The sequence below is a fragment of the Pieris napi genome, chromosome 12 (genome assembly GCF_905475465.1).
Source record: "Pieris napi chromosome 12, ilPieNapi1.2, whole genome shotgun sequence".
Classification (NCBI taxonomy): Eukaryota; Metazoa; Arthropoda; class Insecta; order Lepidoptera; family Pieridae; genus Pieris; species Pieris napi.
In genome coordinates, this window is record NC_062245.1 from 2,632,142 (window position 1) to 2,653,921 (window position 21,780).

The 21,780-nt window shown below is 33.1% G+C and overlaps 1 protein-coding gene across 2 annotated transcripts in view; it reads left to right on the forward strand.

Moving 5' to 3' along the window:
- The window catches only part of LOC125054697, a 57,522-nt gene that overhangs the window by 8,898 nt on the left and 26,844 nt on the right, over positions 1-21,780 (forward strand). For both annotated transcript variants that reach the window (XM_047656722.1, XM_047656723.1), the window contains exon 2: positions 19,569-19,923. In XM_047656722.1, the coding sequence (XP_047512678.1) occupies positions 19,569-19,923 (355 nt within the window). The remainder of the gene's footprint in view (positions 1-19,568; positions 19,924-21,780) is intronic.

Sequence of the window (21,780 nt, forward strand, 5' to 3'; positions counted from 1 at the left end):
ACAGAAACAGAGACTTATATCTCGTAATGAGTCATCAAATACTCACTTATGAATCTTTAAAGAGATCCGTGATAGAAGATTCATAGTTTATAAGCATTTATTATTAAGCAATTCAACTCTGGCGAAAGTTGACGTACGGTAACACAAACATTAGCTTGCTTACAATACGTCAAATTAAAGGAAATATGATAGAAGGGACTAGTAGAATAAGGCGCGGCAATTTCCATACTCGGTTTTAAGCGAGTACCAAAACGTTTATTTATATAGTACTAAATTCATATAAAATAAATTAAGGAGACAACGGCCGGCCTTACCGTTAACAAGTGATCACTTCCATGCAACCTTAGTAAGGAAAAAAAGAACAGTGTAGACACAATAACAAAACCAAAATATAAAATAAAATCTATTCTTAAGAGTCACAATGAATCCCAATGCTAGGTTCCAAAATACATAAAAACAATATATTTATTATCACAAAAAAGTAGAATAACAAAAGTCATGATAAACTATATATTACTTAAATATATGGAAAGGATTGAAGTTTTTTACATTTACATTATTTGTGGTTTTACATTTAAAATCCACGAAAATGCTTTTCGTTTTCAATCATAGACAATGTGTGGGCATAACTACTGCTGACGTAATCACCATCTAGATCTCTCTACCCCCTTGATATCAAAAATAACTAAAGCCCCTACCTGTAGTGCTTACGTAATACTTGAACGGCCCCTTAGCGCTATCCTATTAGATTTTTTGCAAACAAAATATCTTTGAATTTATTGATATTACCCCAATGTCGTCCAATAATAACATATCCGAAAAGAACTCAAAGGTGAATGTCAGAGGTTTTAATTAAATACCTCAAAGTTTGGATAGCGGCGGCTTTCTAAAGAATTTTAGTTGACATGTTAAGGCCTATGACAGCTCGCATTGAGTCACTGGGTCTTTTTCAGTTTGATTAAAATTGTATATAGGTACCTTTTATATAGGTACGGCTGACCCGGTAAACCTTTTGTTTTGCCATGTATATTATATCTAGGAAACATTTTTTATTTTAATAAAAATAACTACAACAATAAAAAATAGGGGTTGATCGTAGAGGGGTGAACATTAGGGGTTGTATGTATTTTTGTATGCTATCTTAAAAAATAAAAACAATTTTTTTTTCGACAAAAAAAAGTTTTGGAGTGGACACTGGCATTGTTGGCCTAGTAGCTTCAGCGTGTGACTCTGATCCCTGGGGTCGTAGTTCGTCGGTACGACTCCCCTCACTTATGGATTCCTATGTGCGCATTACCTACTCGCTCGTACGATGAAAAGCATCATGAGAAAACTTGCCTTAGACCCAAAAAGTCGACGGCGTGTGTCAGGCACAGAATTTTGATCACTTGCGATCTGATCACGGAACGGATACAGAAATCTGAGGCCCGAACCTAAATAAAATAAAATATATGTAAAATATATATGTAACTTACCAGAGCGCATCTGTTGTATGATCATAAATAAATCCCTATATCGCTTCAAAATTCAAGAAAAGAGCCAATTCTTAAATGGCTGTCAACGCTATCTATGGCTCAGGCATTGAGAGTGTCTATTTTATCACTTAACATCAAAGCTCCTGCCCGTTTGCCCCCTGTTCTATAAAAAATAAAATAAAATATGTTTATTATGGAACATAAGATACATGTATCACTTATTCCACGTCATTAAATTTGTATTTGTAGGCATCCCTACTCATCGGCAAAGAAGACAGAGGGTGTAGGCCGAGAGAAAAAGCCGGCGTAAAAAACTCTCGGTACTCTTTTAAAATAGCAAATCATCAAACAACACTTATTTTAAAACAAATATCGCAAATTAATTAGAGGTAGCCTGTCTAGCACTAGTCCCAGCCCCCAGGCCCTTTTATCAACTAGATAATCGTTGACTTTATAGTAAGCCTTTTTACACAGCTTTTCTTTAATACATTTCTTAAATTTATTGAAAGGCAGAGCTAAGTTCTTATATATTTATAATACCAAATAAAGCCGCTTATCTCTTATTCAGTATATTTATATTCAGTCAAGTGTCATCTGATTTCAATTACTTACCAATAGACGTCGTTATGAATGGGTTAAGCCCGCGGGCTCATACATCATGTCGAAACGATACTCCACGCACCAATTACGTGTCATACAATGGAATAAAGCAATAATTGGATATCAAACGTGCATTCTGTTTCCGTAAACAAAGAGTCAAAGTGCTCTGTTAAAATTTTAATTTAGCTCGGGCATATTTCGGCGTAGGGTTGCCGCACACAATTGTATGGAACATGATATTTTTTTTTATATATAACATTTGGTTCTGCACTTCTCGCACTCATCATGTTTCTTTTTTTTAGTTTTTCTCTTTAACTAGGGTTGCCTGGAAGAGATTGCCCCATTTGGTACTTGCAACATATTTTTCTGCAAAGGTGTGTCTATATCGTGTCTGATAAATTAAAGTAACATATGGAAATCTCAATCGTATGTTACATACAAGATGTCACATCATATCAAATCTTTTTTTATACAGAACCGACGTTTGGCCCCAATCCCACCTGATGTTAAGTGAGATGCGGCCTATCGGACGGCCTGTCCAGGAAAAGCCTATTTAGCCACCGCTTTAAAATTTATTTATTTATTCACACTTCGTTCCATTAAAAAACAAAGAAATAACATAATACATAAAAATTATAAGGGATGCAACAGGCGGCCTAATCGCTAGCAAGCAATCTCTTCCAGGCAATCCTAGTAAGAGAAAAACTATAAAAGAAATATGATGAGTAAAGTGCAAGAAGTGCATAACCAAATCTTATAAAAAAATTATAGAACCTTAATCTAAAATAATACAAAAAATAAAATATAAGCTAAATTTATTAAAGCAGTGTTGGCTTTAGTGCAGGCCTGAGGTCGTAAATTCGATACCCGACTGTGCACAAATGGACTTTTTGTGTGCATTTAAGGATCGCTCGTACGGTGAAGGAAATCATCACCATCTTAGACCCAAAAAGTCGAAGGTGATGATAGGCATGAATGATCACGAAACAGATGAGACATCTGATGCCGAGAACTAAAAGGTGGTAGCGCCACTGTTTTTTATAGTAAAAGTTACATTCGTCTCTAAATAGACAATTTTTTATAATTTTCAAATTTTTGACGTATTAAAAATAATCCTTTATGTATCAGCCCTATTCAGGTGAATAGACGAACAATGTTACGTATGTTTGTAATAAAGTAGTGGTATAAAATCGGATTTCCCGTTTTATATTTGCAATATTATTTGAAGCGTTTTTCATTGTTTTATATTAAAAAAATGTGTGAAATTGGAACAGAATTTCGGTTTAAATCTCTTAGTAGTCTGACATTTTTGCATGTTTCTCTTAGATGTTTTTAGCGGAACCTGGTAGCAGCAGCATTCAAAGCATCATGTCCGTCTAACAATATCAGTATTATTTATTTAATGTAATTGTTTACTTTAATTGAAATTGATTGCCTTAGTTTTTAAATTACCTACTACCGACTTCAGAAAAACCGGAGCAATCACTTCCAAGCAATTATCAATTTGACCTGTAAATTAACTAGAATTGGTCTTGTAGCATTTTTAAAGGTCAGCAACGCACTTGCGGTATCACTTAGCATCCGCTGGGCCTCCTGCTCTCCTGTCTACAAAAAAAAATCGCAGCTGTATAATAAGTAGTATATTTTATTTTTTCTGTTATTCAAAATACCTTATGAATTCGTTGATATACAAATTATTATTTTTTAAAAGTGTATACTAACAGGTAATTATGATTGAAATTGAAATGCTTGGCGTGAATAAAAGGTCACTCATTTCGATAATGGTTGAAGTATTCTCTCATAACTAAATGAAAAGGTGTTAATTACGTATTAACTCTTTGTTAAAGGTTGGTCTCCAAATTAGCTGCTTTATTTTATAAAGTGATGCTTTATCGAACAATTTTTTTTCTTTTATAAATTCAATATTCGGGTAATCACGGACGTGTACGGGAAAAAGCTTTAGATTTTGCTCACTCAGGGTTTCTTACTTTTATAAGCTTGGCGATTACCTAAATCATCTGAGTTATGGCCCGAGAGTATAGCCACACGCAGGCACTCTATTAATCATTTTATTATTAGTATTATTCTGTGGTACGCGATTGGTAAATATATAGGGAAAATAAAATTCATTATTATTTATAGCACCCCGGTGTCCCAGGAACTGTACAGTGTGTAAACGTTTTAACTGTCATAGATCTGGGCCTCAGATTTCTGTTTCTGTTTATTGAGTATTTGTTAATCCAATAGGCATGTAGGTGATCAGCCTCTTGTGCCTGAAACACGCCATCGACTTTTTGGGTCCAAGCCAAGCCGGTTTCACGATGTTTTCCTTCACCGTTCGAGCGAATGTTAAATACACATAGACAGAATGTTCATTGGTGCACAACCGGGGATCGAACCTACGACCTCAGGGATGAGAGTCGCTGCTAATAATTCATAATATCTACTCCAATATATCATTATTTCTCCCTATCGGGTAATTTCAATTACAATATTATACGAAACAAATTTATAGCGCATCGTGAATATTTAGAACAAAATAGAGTCGAACAACGATAGAATAGTTTATAATTAATTTAGATTTACAGTGAAACCTCTTAAGCGACCAAGGATTTGATACGGTTTAAGGAGGTTTAAATTTTTGGCGACTCATTGGTCTAGTGGTTAGTACCCCTGACTGCGAATCCATGGGTCCCGGGTTCGATCCCCGGCTGAGACGTACATCGATGTGATGAGCATTTGGTGTTGTACTTAGGTCTTGGGTGTTTAAATATGTATTTATATGTCTATCTATCTATAATATGTATGTATATCCGTTGCCTAGTACCCATAACACAAGCTTCACCAGCTTAGCATGGGACTAGGTTAATTGGTGTGAATTGTCTTAAAAAAAAAAAGATCCAGTTTTCCAATCAGGTTTTAAAAGTTATATTTGTCTCATTTAGAGAGGCCCCCGCTTTAGTGGAAATATACCAACTTTCCAGAATAATAATCTGCTTTGGATGCTGATAATATTATATTTACGTTTTGACAAATTCCAATGATTGTAAACAAAAGCTTGATCTCATTAAACAGGTCCAATTATAAGTTGTAATTCGATGAAAAAGTGCCGGGACCTTCCAATTCTGAATAATATTGGATTCTTTATGCAGGTTTTACTTTTTAATTAGTAGTAAATACCTACAGAACATATGAATACAGGTGTTCTAAGCTGATAGCCTGTTAAATTATAAGAGTGAAATACACGTATTACAGTTAAAATATTGAAAGTGAATAGCAAAATCGTGAAACTCATTGTACTTTTCGCCGACTGTAGCAAGTGTTCGAGCACGTTTTAAATGAATGGCAAATTCGTTTCGTGACTATTCCAAAATAAAATCGATTGCGAGGCAAACAATACCAGAATGAATTTGTTCATTTCAATATTGAATGGGTAAAGATTGACGATTGACAATCGATTAATCGAATGAAAAAGCTACGAAACGCATGTCCAGTACAAATAGTATATTCAGTGTTTATTTAGAACGTATGTTTTAGTTTTTGAATTACATATAGTGGCACTAACGGGAGGCAATATAAAGAGAATGATTTCTTTTTTTTTACATTTATTTTTCGTTTGAATGTGATTGGTCAAACGGAAATACAGATCGTGTCAGTGGACATTTTTTTTTTTTTGAACAGGGGGAAAACGGGCAGAAAGCTTACCTAATGTTAAGTAATATCATCCGCTCATAGACACTCTCAATTCAGTGGGCAGCTGGTTCCACGTAGTGTAGATGCGCGGCAGAAACTGCCTTAAAGCTTAGTTGTGGAACGGCGGACGTCGAGATGATACGGATGGAATTTGGTATTTTGCCACGACGTCCGATAATGAAACTCAGCTGCATTAATCCGAACAACTCCTCTGAACACTCTCCGTGGTAAATGTGGTAGGAGATGCAGGACTTGTTGTGTTGTTGACCAATCACAGTTAAACGAAAGGTCATCGTTTCATCTTTTTTTTATATTCTCACGGCTCCTCTGTACGCTGGAATTAACGAAGTTTTTCCATAACTCTTTAGTCAGTCAGGATGCTCTTAATTATATGAGCCCGTAAAAGTTATTGCTTAGAAACTACTTAAACATGATTTAATTGACGTCATTGTTTACAAATACAAGCGTAATAATATATAGTATCGTTCGCTACACATAATGAAATCGCTTTCCGTTAAATCGCGTCGATTAGTTTATTATTAAGCCGATTCTGTACTTTGACTAAATGTCAAAGGTTTATTGTATGGGTTTTCCATCTTTCATAGTTCACACATTTATATATTACTTTTAGAATATCCATAGCGCTAAATAACTTGTGTAATGAGCACATCCCACATATACAGCCTCACGTACATACCCTCACTTTCATACTATCAGTCACAACACAGCCGAATTAGGTATTACATTGTCAAATGTATTTAATACTTTTCTTTATTCCATCTTTGGGCTACATCTTGAGTATTTGTTTTGTTATGTAAAATTTACGTCAGTGCGAAATAAATAAATATTTATACAATTTCCCGAAATCGTAAAATGTATTGAAATAGCACCATTCATCTCAGTTACACATGTCACCGCAATAATAGCTCGCGCGACCTAGCTTTGTTTTGATTTATAGCAAGAAACCCAATATTCCTTTGATTTAATAGTATTTGAACAACTTGACTTCGAGAAAACTTTCCGGTTAATTCAATAATGAGAAAAGCGCGAGTACGAAGAAAGACTCAATTATATTCTGCAATTCTCTATAGACTTATGACTAAGATTATAATATCTATTTATAACTTTAATATTATAAACCCAGAGTTTTGTTGAATTAATTTTAACGTAGTATTTTGGTATATTAATATAATATTATTAGCTACTTTAGACTTTTAAAATCTACTGAGGTTAGGTTAGTAACAAGTCCGTTCCGCACGAAGTCTCGAAATAAAAGTGAGTCAACGCCGGTGTTGCCACGCTTTATATAGGTTTCTGCTACAAAATGGCGTTAGTCCGCTAACAATATAAAATAGCTGGAGCCTGGAGGACAAGTTGGAAAATTTGCGCTCCGTGGGAATATAACTCAACACTCTCATTCCAGGATTCGCGGCCCCTATACCATATCACTTAGCCCTTATTCCTTGGAACTATTTATATATAAGCACTTACGTATTATAGTGTAGTGTGTAGGCAAATATTGTAACTATAGAAAAATCTCTGGTAAAAATATACGGATTTTTATAATAATTTACATAAAATTCATACAAGCATTTTTCTCATCTAAAAAGTTCACAGTTTCGCAACATGAAAATTCTTTTGATTTTATTCATATTTTTATCTGCATTTAAGTTTAATAAAAGGAATAAAACAACTCAAATAATTTTATGCTTTTTAAACGCGTTTTTAAATTTTAAGTGATCTCTGGAAGTTCTTTTATCTGCGGAGTGAGCTTTTACTTATTTTATAGGCATACTCGTAAAAGTTTTGTTATAAACTATGACAAATATCAATTATTTTTAATGTACATAAAAAAGTGTAGCAATAAACTTTTATGATGTCAAAGTTGTTCTTTTACGGTAAATAGTTTACGATATTATTGGCTTCCATAGAGTGGTTCAAACATAAACTTAACTTAGTTTCTCTATCGTTGAACAAATTTACGACTTGTTAAATACTTTTGAAATTATAATTATGTATGAGCAAAATTATAAACACTGAGATTATTCATTAGTAACTCAGTACAATTTATCAAAGAAAATTCTTAACACTGAAAACACACATACTGTATATTAAGGCGTGGTTTCTATGTATTTTAAATTCCAATTAAAAATACATAGATATTGATGATAAAAAATAAAATAAATCAGTGGCGCTACAACCTTTTTAGGTCTGGGCCTCAGAGCTGTATCCGTATCCGTTTCATCATCATTTGTCAATCTAATAGGCGAGTAGATGATTAGCCTCTGTGCCTGACACACACCGTCAACTCTTTGAGTCTAAGGTAGGCTGGTTTCCTCACAATATTTTCCTTCACCGTTCGAGCGATTGTTAAATGCGCACATATAAAGAAAGTCCATTGGTGCACGGGGTTCGAACCTACGACCTCAGGGATGAGAATCGCACGCTGAAGCCACTAGGCCAACTGATATTAATAATATTTAAAATAAAACTGCGGAGTTTAACATTCTTTAATAATAAATAAATATTTAAGTCTTGACGTTCTTAAAATAACTGGTTACTAATAGTTAATAACTGGTCTTTAGAATCCTTGTCAATATCAATTAAGCCAAATAAGGCTTCATGGAAGGTGGATTGATAGCGATGTCAATCACATACATCCGCTACACGCTTCAATTAAGAGTAGGATAGTTCCCACATCACCCCTGTGTCAACACGAATACCGAGTCGTTATCTGAACTAGACTTCGATTTAATTTGTCTCTTGTGATACTTTAAGGCTTTGGCTAGGCTTTAAATATGAATTTTTGTAGGATAAAATTTATATTACATATTGTTGATATATTATTTATTGTGTGGTTGACAGCACTTGTCTCGGGAACTGGGTTGTCTATTTAGTAGGCTGTATTATAACGCTGCAATTATTAGATTTTATCAATAATTTAACGTAAGTGAAATCGCAGAGCACAGTAGTTAAATAGAGTCAAAAAGTTTCGGAGCTTGTTGGGGATGCATCAGACAAAGTATCAAAACTTATTATCTTTGATTACACTGTAAATATAAGTTAAAATAAATAAACATAGTTCCTGATATATTCTTCCAGAAACTTCCATATAAATAGATTAAGTAGGTCGTGAACAATGAGCTACGAGTTTGAACTCGTGATTGGTAATATTGTGAACAAAATGCGTTTTATTATCACAGTGTTAAATTTCTTTGTTGCGTAATTTTACTTGAAAATGTCGGATGATTTTTAAAGGAACAACAAATTCAGTCTTTGCAGTTTCTGAGTACAAAGTAAAAAGACGAAAACAGCTAAGCTATGTCAAAAGCGCTTTCAACGAATTCTGCGAAAATAAATTCGAGTAAAACACTGCAACTAGCCAGTTTGAAAGCTCAAAGAAAAGCGGCTCATCTGTCGACTTTTGGCGTTTGTTACAAGTTACTTGTTTGTTAGTAAAAACTTCTTACAATGGTTTTGAGTTCGCGTCGCACTGTCGCCTGAGATCAATCAATTCTTTTGGTTTACAGTTGCTGCATATAGTCAGTTTTCATAACAAAAACGCATTTATTCACGTAGGGCCATGTCAATAAAAATATGCAACTAGAATGAACCAACCAATTTCTTCTCAACAGTTTTGTCTATATCAGTGTCTACCAACTTGGGGTCCACAGGGGGGCAATTTGGTTGTGAAGGGGGGCGATTCGAAAATTTATTAAAATTATTTGAAATTAGAATTTAAGTTTTCATTATTTTTCATTGTTTTACTTACTGTGTATCGTTAACAATTTCCTAGTAATTTATTTCTAAAAAGGAAAAATAGGTTAAGTTTAAGGTGGGGCATGGCACAAAAAAGGTTGGGAAACACTAAAGGTCTACATTTTAAACAATAAAACATGTTTAATACGTGGGTTGTACTAGTGTAAACGAATTAAAAATCACTTTCGCATTCAAAATATGAAAGTACATTGAAACAATAGTTTCAAACACGATATCTTTACTCTACGTTTTATTATAAGTGTTTAAATTCATTGCATACTTCCAAGTTTCCATAGCAAATATACAAATATACATACCATCTTTGATAATGCTCAATAATAGAGTAAATCGATTCAGTGTAAATAGGGTGTTAACAGGTTCCGTATTTCATGAGGTCTTACAAGGGATCTGACGGGACTTTCAAGTAATGGGACGCCAAGAGTTAAGACGGCCAGGGAGGAAGAAATTATTGGTGTAACAAAATCAGTTACTAAAGACCACGCAGGCTTATTTTGATTTCGATTGTACCTGAGTTACTAGTGTTATTTATTTATTTCATAGGTATAATAGACAAAAAAATCAGTGGCACTACAACCTCTTTAGGTCTGATTTCTGAATCTATTTCATGATCATTAGAGCAGTGTTGGCCTAGTGGCTTCCGCGTGCGACTCTCATCCCTGAGGTCGTAGGTTCGATCCCCGGCTGTGCACCAATGGACTTTCTTTCTATGTGCTTTGTTTAGAAGCTAGGAGCCAGCGAGTTCACTAGCAAGCTTGTACACTCGCCCTGTGTCATTGGCTTTCTGAACAATCTTCTAGTTGACTATCCGATTGTATAAAAGCTGCGAATAAAATAGATAGCCAATTTATTCTTTGCGTTTTGGTAGATAGCAAAAGTCAAAAGTACTTCGACACTCGCTAACTTTTGAACTCGTATATAACCCCGTGTCAACGAACAGGGAAAATGGGCATCTTTAGTCAGGCCTGACTTACTACCGTAGCCAGTGTCTTGCCTGACGTGAAGTACAGAGCAGCCCTGTCTATATTAGTTAGTAAGAATCCTTCTAATGAAGTTTATAATGAATGCTAATATCGATTTAATTCAATATCCACAGAGCTTTTGTCTCAAGTTCCAAGAGATTAGTTCTCGATTAGCAGAGAATATGTTGTAAGGCAAGTTCGGGAGCAAGGCCTGCAAATGAACTTCAGAGGAATGTAAAGCAATTCAAATGGAATTGATAATCTCTTCCTTCAGTTTTTCAAGTCAGTTAATAGCCGCTGTTGTTGCAAACTATAAAATTACCGGCATCGAAAATAATATTGAAATATTAAAATATTGAATAATATTCTAATATTATTATTTCTTAATATTGAAATTGGAAACGTTTTTTATTTTATATTACAGATCCTCGGACGTAATGCCAGTTTACTATAACCAAATTCCTTGTCCTTATCCTATTACATTGTTCCAAAGACAGTAGAATATAGTTATCTAAATCTCTTTGATCGCAACAAATAACTGCTGTACATAATAAAATTATTCTCAATTACCTATTTCGAAATTGAAGCACTTCACAAAGGGCTCAAACAAAGGACTTTCGAGTTTCTGACCAAAATGCCACCTCAATTCGACTCCTTTACCATTATAAATCTAATTAATTATTACTTAAAACTTTGAATGTTTAGTGAAATTGAAGAATTGTTCTTTGTACTTAGTATTATATCGGTTGTATCTTTAAATAGACTATTAGTTATTAAAAATCCGCATAAATTTAATAAAAACTTTAACAGATATAAGCGCAAATTTATCACATTATTTACATATGGCAACATTTCAGCTCCAATAATGACAAATAGTCATCTGTCAACTTGATTGACAGTCTCTGACCACGTTAGCTGCAAAACTCTCGAAACGACGGGTTATGTAATAAATTCGTGTTTATATATGTTAAAGTTTTGATTAAATTTATAATATTGTATTGTTTGAAAATATATTTATTTATTTATAGTATGTGTGTTTTTAAACATTTTATGGCCTGGTAACTAGAATTTAAAAGTCTGTTATAATATTTAAGTTCACATAAAATTGTCATTTTGTTAACGAGAATAAAGTTCTTTAAATATAAATGTCTAGTAATTGAAACAGAGAAGATATTCTTCTTATAGTGCCATCTCCTTGCGAAGGTTGGCGATCATCATGGCTATTTTAATTTTGGATGCCGTGCTTCTAAACAATGACTTGGTGCTTTGACCAAACCATTGTCTTAAGTTTTTCAACCAGGACGTACGTCTGCGGCCAGGTCTCCTTCTACCTGCCACTTTGCCTTGTATGATTAGTTGAAGGAGCTCATATTTTTTGGTGTTACGTAAAACGTGTCCGAAATACTCAAGTTTCCTTTTCTTAAACGCCATAAGCACTTTGTTCTATTTCGTATGCGGTCTGTCCAAGATATTTTAAGCATACGTCGATAAACCCAGATCTCAAACGCTGCCAGTTAAGGAGATATTACAAAATATTATTCTATACCGAAATTATTTTTTGGTTACTTGTTGATTACATTAACTTTTTGAATTTCTAGAAATTGTTCGCCCAAAAAGGGTTAATATCAAGTAATTCGAGAAATTGCAAATATCATAAAATATATAATCACAGTACTCTGACTAGCGCTGGAAGTTAATTATAACTTAAAAACGTCAGAAATATTTAATTTAAAATATTTGGCAAAGCAAATTGCAAAACACACAAGTAAGAGCCCTCAGGGATCTTTCAGGCTTAATTCGAGTAAATAGCTTTAGTGTAGGAGTTGCTATAGTAGTAATTAATTTTCATACAATTTTAAATTGTTCGTTATATTATGAAAGTATAATATGGGGGCAAGCCGTTTTGTTACAGATAGCTAATTTTTACGGTTTTTTGCAAAATTCAAATGTTTAAACAAGTTTTACCGAATTTTACTTTTAAATTGGGAAATAGTTCCACAGTTTATCTTCATTTATTCATTTCAGCTTCTTTGTCGTAAGGTAAATAAACAATTTTAAAGCGATGTATATATATTTAATTACAGCTATTACATAATACTTATATGATATTAATTAATTATTTTTTTAACAATGAACTGTTCATCTCTTTGTCTATTTCGTTTAAATTTCTTATGTCATCAAACCATTTAGCAGCACCGCACTTATGAGGTTGAAATTTTATTGTCACCCCGAAGTTACTCTCTGACGGTAAGGAAAATTCTGTGTTTCTTGACAAATAACATTTTCATTAGAATTCATCTGGTAACGAGTAATGAGAAACAGTTGAAGACATCACCAGCCACAATTCTAATAATTATTTTTGTATTAGAAATATAAATACTAACAGACGTAAATAAATATACAATAAATAAATAGAGCAGTGTTGGCCTAGTGGCTTCATACCTGACTCTCATACCTGAGGTCGTAGGTTCGATCCCCAGCTGTGCACCAATGGACTTTCTTTCTATGTGCGCATTTGACATTAGCTCGAACGGTGAAGGAAAACATCGTGAGGAAACCGACATGTCTTAGACCCACAAAGTCGACGGCGTGTGTCAGGCACTGGAGGCTGATCACCTACTTGCCTATTAGATTTAAAAATGATCATGAAACAGTTTCAGAAATCTGAGGCCAAGACCTAAAGAGGTTGTAGCGCCACTAATTTTTTTTTTTTACAATAAATAAATAGTTCTTGAGTTAGCCTTAAAATACTACATGTATTACACGATGTAGCTAAGAGGTTAGACCTAAAGTTAAAACTACGACTCAAAAATAAATGACAGACGGTATTCACATCGTAACACCAAGAGCTGGCAAGTTGTTTTCTCAATCTTGTTACCTACGTTATAACGTATTAATTGTGTATTAGTTTTACTTTTTTTTTTTAATATAATTTTATGGCCTGGTAACGAGACCTTTAAGCCAATTAGTTTTACTATAAACGACAACTGTCACATTTTGTAAATTGTCAAAACGCCTGCCATAGATAAAGTCAGTTTTTAATATTTCTACAATTTCTATAGATTAGCAAACAAAACACTCTTTAAATATATTTCTGATAATATTAGGTACTATTTTAAATTTTATCATTAAATAATGAAAAATTGTGATTCTGACATTTCAAAGAGTTAATTGACGGGAAACAAGTTTTTGTTCGTTAGAGCTTTTATTCTATACATATTCATAAAAAAATTTACCGTTTTAATCCAAGGACTCATCTGTCTCTTCATTAACATAATTTATAGTGATATACGACTAGATAATATCTTATAGCTTGGACTTTATCCTTCATGGATTCTAAATCAAAATATTACTTTAAATGTTAAAACGTGCCTGCCTTTACGAGTATATCGAGTATATATATAGTAGTAGAGTCTGGCTAATGAAAGAAGATAACGAAAAAGCGCGGCAAATTAAAAAAAAAATTAGTATGGTATCCCTAAAGTTTCATATATTTTGTGGATTATATTTACTTGATACTTGATTTTATTTTATTATTTTTTACACTGATAGTAACTGTATTTATATGAAATTAAATACTATACGTATTTAGTCTTTTACTATTGATACTTAAAATGACTAGCATTGCATAGAATACTAAAACTATATTTATTATAAAACACAATTTTATTCAGAATAATCAAATCCTGCGAAAGAAACGAAATATTCTATCAAATAAAACAAAGTTTAGGCTATTATACCTGTTAACTATTCGGAAAAAATATATAACAGAAATAAAAATGAGTTATTGCATGAAGTATCAAGACAATAAATCATACTAACCTAAGAAATTCAATGACATTCTGTGTTGCCATCCGAAAGTTTTCAAATAATTCAATTATCTTCTTTCGTTAGCCAGACTATAGTATGATTAACGCATAAATCAAACGCTTAAGAGTTGGTATACAATCGTTTTCGAAGAAGTGATTTATAAAATGTATCATATCAATTAAAGAATAGTTAAGATACCAATATTTTGTTATTGAATATACTTTACCGTGCCATGATAATATAAAATATAAGTTTCTCTTTGAGGTTTATTTATATCTTTCAGATCTCGTTAACTATTGCCTTCATGGTAAATTACATTCATCAGTTCGTGATTTTGTAGAGATTCCCAATCGAGGGTCAACCTCGATTACGAAATGTTGGATCATTGGGCCTTTTGATTAGGAAGCTTACGACCCTTTTTACAAACAAATATACGAGTATAGCTATTATTAATATTTTTTGTAATTCAAATACTGTTTGCAGAATTCAGTATGACACTAAAATGTGTTTTAATAATGAATTAATGCATTATAGTATTATCCGTATGTAAGGAAACTACTTACGGATTAATTCTAACGTAATAAACTTTAAATCACTTCTGAACAATGTTTTATTAAGAAGTTATTTTACATGAGTAATATTAGTAGAGATAGTATAGTAAAAAAACATTAGAAGATTAATAACTATATACATTTCAATTTAATGCCCTAACTAACATAGACATAACATTTATTCCTATGAAACATAACCACACAAAAAAAAAAACTACGGATTGCACTCCGGCAGTGCCGGCAGAAGTAAGAACTTGAATATTAACGTTGTGCATTTTTGATATTTTGGAATGGTTAGGGAATAATTTTGCACGAATTGCTTTGATTATCAGTATTTAAAAGCACTATCGTTTATGTGGTAGAATACAATATTTATTTATTGCGCTATCGTACACAAACATGACAATTTATATTACATTAAATACGCCGCGGCAGCTGTCTACTCTCCATCCGTCTTACGAATTTTCGATCAGGTCACGTATCCTGACGTGAGTTTAACATTTTTTACTCATTCCAAAAAAAGGGTACAACGCCACTAAAGAAGTTTTCACTTCAATAATAATAATCAAAAAAGAAAAATTACCTACTAAAAAAGTATGGAAAAAAGTGTACCTACGCGTCTATTAACGTTTTGCATGTTAAATCAAAAATAAAATGATGTAGACTATTCCTCCACTGCTGCCTACTGACCACCGAGCTCGTCTAGCGACCAATCGGTGCCGGACGGTGGGGAAATCGTTGACGAAATTCACGTTGTGTTTTTATCACTGATTAATTATTCCGTAAGAACATTGACACGATTATTCCACGTTCTTGGGGAGTAAAACGGTCCATGTTTATTTTCAGTGTATTTTACATTTGTTCACTACACAATTTTCAACAACAGAATGACAGGAAATGTCATATAAAAAAAATAAACAAATTTTCTTTAGTGCCAGTACTTTTGCGCCACCCAGTATCTTATCTTATCAAAAGCATTTAATTGACATATTTACACTGGTTACGCATCAAGACCTTTTATTTAATATTCATATTAAAAGGGTTGCGAAAAGAAAAGAAAATGCCATTTTGGAACGGCGCGCCGCGGCGGCCATCTACGATTTAAAATGATATCAAATGTATGAAATTCGTCATCAGAAGTAAAAGCGCGTACCATATTTCAGTTTTAGGGGGGTCAAATTTTACTTACTAGATTTGACCCAAATAGGGCAAAAAAAATCAAAATAAATCATACAATACAATATATAATAAAAGTATTGTAAAACTATATTGTTTTAATAACGAAAGTGCCGAGTTTAATAATAGAATTGATCAAAATAATTGCCAATATTGTGTGTACTGAATAGGATTCTAATTCTAAAGATAAATTAATTACGCTTAAACGATTAGCTAATCAGACGATTAATCGTTGGTGTTCAATTTCATTACAATACACAATCAACAAACATGAACCTTTGCGAGATTTTGTAGATCTAATCTTATTATTTCATACAATAGACTGTTATTAACTCAAGCTTACTCCTAAGGTTATCCTTTTTAATTGTTTGTATACACCATAAACAACATTAAAAATATACAGAATATACAACTATTTGGCAAAGACAACAGACAAACTGTTATGTGGTGTAATTTTTATTACCTAAACAAATAAAAAAGGCAATCCTAGAAATAAACTTAAATAGAGCAGTGTTTGCCCAGTGGCTTCAGCGTTCGAAGCTCATTCCGCAGTTCGTAGGTTCGATCCCCAGCTGTGCACTAATGGACTTTCTTTCTATATGCGCATTTAAAAAGGAAAACGTGAGGAAACTACCAACCAAATGTGTTAGGCATAGAATGCTAATTACGTACTTGCCTATTAGAAAGAATAAATTACCACGAAACAGACATGGAAATCTGAGGTCCAGACCTAAATAGGTTGTAGCGCCACTGATTGATTTTTTATTCTATAAAAAGCTTAGAATATATTTTTCTAAGGAATAAGGTACATTTTAATTTAGTATAATTTGTTAGTTATTCATTCATCTGAACACAAATATTAATATACGAATCATATTTTCATAATTATAGTAGGCAAGTATATTAAAAAGACTTTGTTAAAAATCACGATATATTCTACCAATGCAATTCAATACTATATTATAAATGAAATAATTGTGCATCTCTGTAAACATTACAAAAAAAGCGTAGTGTACATAAAAAATATACAAAAAGTGCATTTAAATTGTTAATACTATTACTGCTTGCGGAGATAATATTCAAATTAGAGTGTAGTATAAATTAACATAATTAGCTACAATCTGTGAAGATGTGATTAATATTTTAATGTGAGCATGAAGCTAAACATTTAAATATAACTTCTATACTACTCAACTATTTTAGTGTCACTGTGCGCAACTTGTTATTATAACTTTGTTTGCTTGCACGGGAAAATTGAAGTGAGTATAGATTAAAATTTTGATAAATTATGGGATAGATGGGAAATTAAAATATCGAAGGATATATTTATCATGCGCAATTAACAATCGTACATACACAAAAACGCCGACTCGAATACATAGCACATTGAACGACTTTTTGCCTAAAAATTAATGAAACAGACAGAAATATGTCCCTAACCAAGGTCCTTAAAGTAATAAATTAAAAAAAAAAATCAGTGGCGCTACAACTTCTTTAGGTCTTGGCCTCAGATTACAGAATCTGTTTCATGATCATTTTTAAATCTAATAGGCAAGTAGATGATCAGCCTCCAGTGCCTGACACACGCCGTCGACTTATTGGGTCTAAGACATGTCGGTTTTCTCACGATGTTTTCCTTCACCGTTCCAGCAAATGTTAAATGCGCACATAGAAAGAAAGTCCATTGGTGCATAGCCGGGGATCGAACCTATGACCTCATGTATAAGGGTCGCACGCTGAAGCCACTAGGCCAACACTATTCTCTGCTGTAATAAATTATAAAGTGTAAAATATGAACATAAGGAATGCAATAAAGATTTGAGTTTGAGTTTAATAGGTATTCCGGAAAATGAAGTACATAATACTTGAAAGATACACTTTAACTCTGAGAATGTTACCCAAAGTCCAACAAAAACTAATTAATGAGATGACAGTCAGCAATTTTGCGTTAATAAATTACGTTATAAGACTATGCCGTATATGTGACTTGTTTTTTATCTATCCATATATATATTCATTTGTAATAGATTTTAAAATACATATATATATACCAACGTTACTGTAGTGCCTTAGGTGAAACGAAATTTGTTTCAAAAGATAGTCTACGTGAATATAATAAATTACATTTATTTGTTTAATAATAAAGTTGAAGTAATGTTAGATCTAAAAGCAATCAGAATTATTACGCAAATCTAACTATCAACACTAAATGATTATTAATTTTATAATGAACAGGAATATGAACTTTTTCAGCCCGAACCTGTTTATGTTCATTGCTTCATTTTTAAAAGCCTATACCACAACCACTATTAGCAAGATCTTTTAATTATTACTTTAAAAAAAAATTACTTCTATCAATTCATTCAAATCGAAGCTAAGTGAATATGTTAGACAAAATTACTTTTAAATTCATTTCTTATAATTATTTTTAATCCATATTTCTATGGTTACTTTTATTTTTAAGTTTATTGCATGTATGGCTATCTATTATTGTGATTATTTTAAGAACGACTACCATGTTATGTTAATCTAAAGTATTATTCACATGTAAGTGACATTTTTTGTCTTTTTGAGAAATAAAATCTTTAAGCCTATTACTTTAAACTCTAGTGAATTGCGTGATTATTTCGAGATTATGCGTAAATTACGAAGTGCAAAACTTTGTTGTGTTAGTTTTGTGGCCATTGGCCACACGTAATTAATCACGCGAAAACTGAATCCCATATATTTCCGAGACCAATTGTTACCAGAGGTTGAACTGTAGGAAGTTGCCGTAATTTCCAATAGAGTTGGTTCAATTTGGCGTGAAGGTGATAGTTTGTGAAGTGGAGTGGAGACGACAGGCCTCCGAGTTCACTGAACAGTAAAACTTCTCTGATTCGAAAAGAATTTGCCAAATATATTATTGATTTAACATAAGGTATCAAAAGGTATTTTCGGTTTTCTATAAAAAGGTAATGTTTGTGAGGTTGTCCCATACATGTAATGGATCTACTGAACCGATTTTCGAAATTCTTTTATCATTATAAAGCAACATTATTTGTCAGTGTCATAGACTATAATATATTCAACCAAAAACATTAAAAGACGTTTTGAGGTAGTCGGATTTGCAAAGTAAGATGGAGAAAAAACCGTCTAACGAAAATATTTCTTACAAACGCTGGCTTAAAGATGAGATATAAGAGAGATGAGAGATTGTGTTCTAGAGAAGAGAAAAGTTGTAGAGCTTGATAATCCCTACAAAAATAACAGAACTTCTTAAAAAACCCTCAGTTATGGAAGGACGGACGTCGTTGAATACGGGTGAAATTTCGTATTCTGCCTCGACTAATCCGAATAATAATCTCTCCTAATCAGTTATGGATCACAATTTTTATTGGCAATATGCTCAATATTTATTTCTGCCGCGCAAGATCACGATATATATTGACCGTCTGACCCCTGCCTTAGAGTTTTGTTTGCACATTAAGTGTTTATCCGTTATGTAAGAAATATTTACTAATGTTACTTATTCTTTGTTCCAGGTTAACGGTGTATTTTCTTATATCATTAATGACGGTTGTGATTGAGCGAGTGCAGTCCCAAGAGAGAACTAACGAACATCAAGGCCCCCAAATATGTGGAGGGAGGTTAAAAGGCTCCGTAGGGACGATTCAGACACCTAATTTCCCCAACCCGTTCCCCGTCCCCATCAAGTGCAAATGGATCATCGAGCACGACATCGTGAACGGCACTATTTCGATATACTTCACGCAGCAGTACATCACTAGTGGGTTGACGTTTACGGAGTATATGTACTATGACGACACGTACAAGTTGGGGGAGAGGCGGGCCCTCACTGTCACCGAAGAGAATATAACTAGGATTAAGTGGTTGCAGGTAATAATAGGATAGAGTTAGCTTCAACTTAGTTTCAAATAGTTAACAATTATACGAGTATAAGTTCCAAAGGGGGAACTCTGCCAGTATCTTCGGAACCTTGCCTAAAGCGATTCCTTTGAATATCTACCAATGAAATTCAATACATATACAATAATTATTTTAGTTACTATATTTAAAGGTTAGTTATTGTTTTTTGCTATTGATTTTGTTTTTATATATAATTCAAATATTATGTTAATTGTTGATAATATTTAGATAAAACGTCGTGAAATTTGACAGTAAGAGTGCAAGACTATCATAGTTGAACTTTCGTAACGAAATTCTTGTATAACTTGAATCACGTTATCTGTAGTTTAAAATCGAATAGATTTTCCTGAACTTTGCTTAAGGGTCGACTTGGTTGACTAAGCCCTAACCCTCTGACAGTTTCTTCAAAGGTTACAAAGAAACAACTCCAAAGTAAAAAACTTCGGGAACATATAAGCAACTTAAAGTTCAAGTTACAGAAAATTCTTTTTACATATTCTATACGCAAATTCGTGGAACAATCATTAAGAAAAACGGTGCTTTCGTATCATTAGGTACTTTTAAAACGGTTTCGCATTCGCAGTAGGAACAATTTAAAAAAGCTTGCTTTGTATTTCGTCGCTATCCCTATTACTGGCAGTTTACAAAAGGAATAATACGTGCATTCGGTAAATTTAACCGTCTCTTGGTAGAATTGTGCAGCATGAAGATAATTACTCAGCGTAACAGAGCGACCGTTGACGGTTCTACTTGAATTGAACAAAAACAATGTCTTTTTTGTTATTCTTTGAGATAAAGTAAGATAATGCACAGTTTATTTGTGGAATTCTGTTGTTTTAGGCTCTTTGTCTGTAAAGCAAGGCCATTATCGAATTGTTTTTGGTATTCGTAGATTTCTCACATCTAGGGATGGGTTCCTCAAGATTGGAGTTTTTCTAGTGCACGCCAGAGATGTTTTCATTTATCTCGATGCTTACTTACTCCGCTGACTCAACCAATGTGAACCTCTGAAACTACCGAGAACGCCATCATTGCCGGTAGCCTGTTACCGCTTGCCAATCGCGTACTGGGAGCACCGTCCGTGAACGGTATCCCGAGATACGCTTATTTAGCTCACGGATCTACTCCCATTATCTCAAGATGTCTAGCGGAGTCTTTGAGCTTTAGCTTGACCTTTTATGTTGTCTTCTCCTCGTTTTCCTTGACTCTAAAAATATTTGTATAATATTACAAGAGTAAGCTAAAGTTTATAAATTTAACGAATATTTAAATGATCCTTGGGATTGATTTGCTTCAGTTCAAACAATTTGTATGACTCAAAACTTAGCGATTAAAAAGAGTGGCGGAGTTTAGAATTAATTTAACTTCTTTTCTGACGTTCATAAGTGTACTTGTTTACCTATATTAATAAAGTTATTTTGAGTTTGTGTATACCGTTATTCATATTGAAAAAGTAATTGAAATTCATTATAACAGAAAAATGTACTCGCTCGAGGCAAAGTTATCCGATACAATATATGCAATATTGTTCCCAAATTATTTTTATTAAAATATGAAATTGCTTTTCGTATCATGTAAAATTATATTTTATTAGAAGATTTTTTCAAGTGTCTTAACTGTCAGAAAAATGTTGGGAATTGTAGCGTTATAACAATGTTTCACGCTGGCAATGTACCAAATAGGAGCTTTGCGCATTGCATGCCAATGGCCAACTTTAAGGCACACTATAAAAATATCATATTTATTGTTATCTCCACAATTGAGAGTAACAAAAAACTGTGTTTTTGCGGTAGAATTTTGTACGTTAATAATAATTGTGAGCAGTGT